At 36.9% G+C, this 417-nt stretch overlaps 1 protein-coding gene across 1 annotated transcript in view; it reads right to left on the bottom strand.

Annotated features, from left to right (window-relative positions):
- LOC119591902 (pescadillo-like) overlaps positions 1-417 on the bottom strand; it is a gene marked incomplete in the record, with an annotated part of 9,266 nt that overhangs the window by 2,787 nt on the left and 6,062 nt on the right. The window contains 1 exon segment of the mRNA XM_037940655.1: positions 66-221. Coding sequence (XP_037796583.1) covers positions 66-221 — 156 coding nt within the window.

The raw sequence follows: 417 nt of genomic DNA, 5'->3' as shown, positions 1-417 counted from the left end.
TTTCGTGCTGTGATCCAGATATCAAAGGGGTTAATAAATAAACAAAATAACCTTGCATGACTTACCATACCACCACATGCTTTGATGACAAAGGTAAGAGACTCCAGGTTGGTCTCGCGTCCTAAGAAGAACTTCAGCCCTTCGAACAGCTTGCTCTGCCTGGCATCCATATCTCTCTCTCTCTTGACTTCCAATATTGTCTCATCAGTATCGTCTTCCTGCTATTGAATGATATTGAACATACTTATGTCTTTGGCTAATAAATAAAAACAGAGTATTTGTCTTGTGTTTGGGACAAATGATAAATACAGGATTTCTTTTAGGTTTTTTTGTCATTTATCAAATTCCAACACACATGTATCTTGTCTTAACCATAGATCTAAAAAACTAGGAAATCTGGTCATTTTCTTGGTGTGC

Source organism: Penaeus monodon, chromosome 29, assembly GCF_015228065.2.
Source record: "Penaeus monodon isolate SGIC_2016 chromosome 29, NSTDA_Pmon_1, whole genome shotgun sequence".
Classification (NCBI taxonomy): domain Eukaryota; kingdom Metazoa; phylum Arthropoda; class Malacostraca; order Decapoda; family Penaeidae; genus Penaeus; species Penaeus monodon.
The sequence above is the reverse complement of the archived record's forward strand: the minus strand, read 5'-3'. Positions and strand labels throughout refer to the sequence as shown.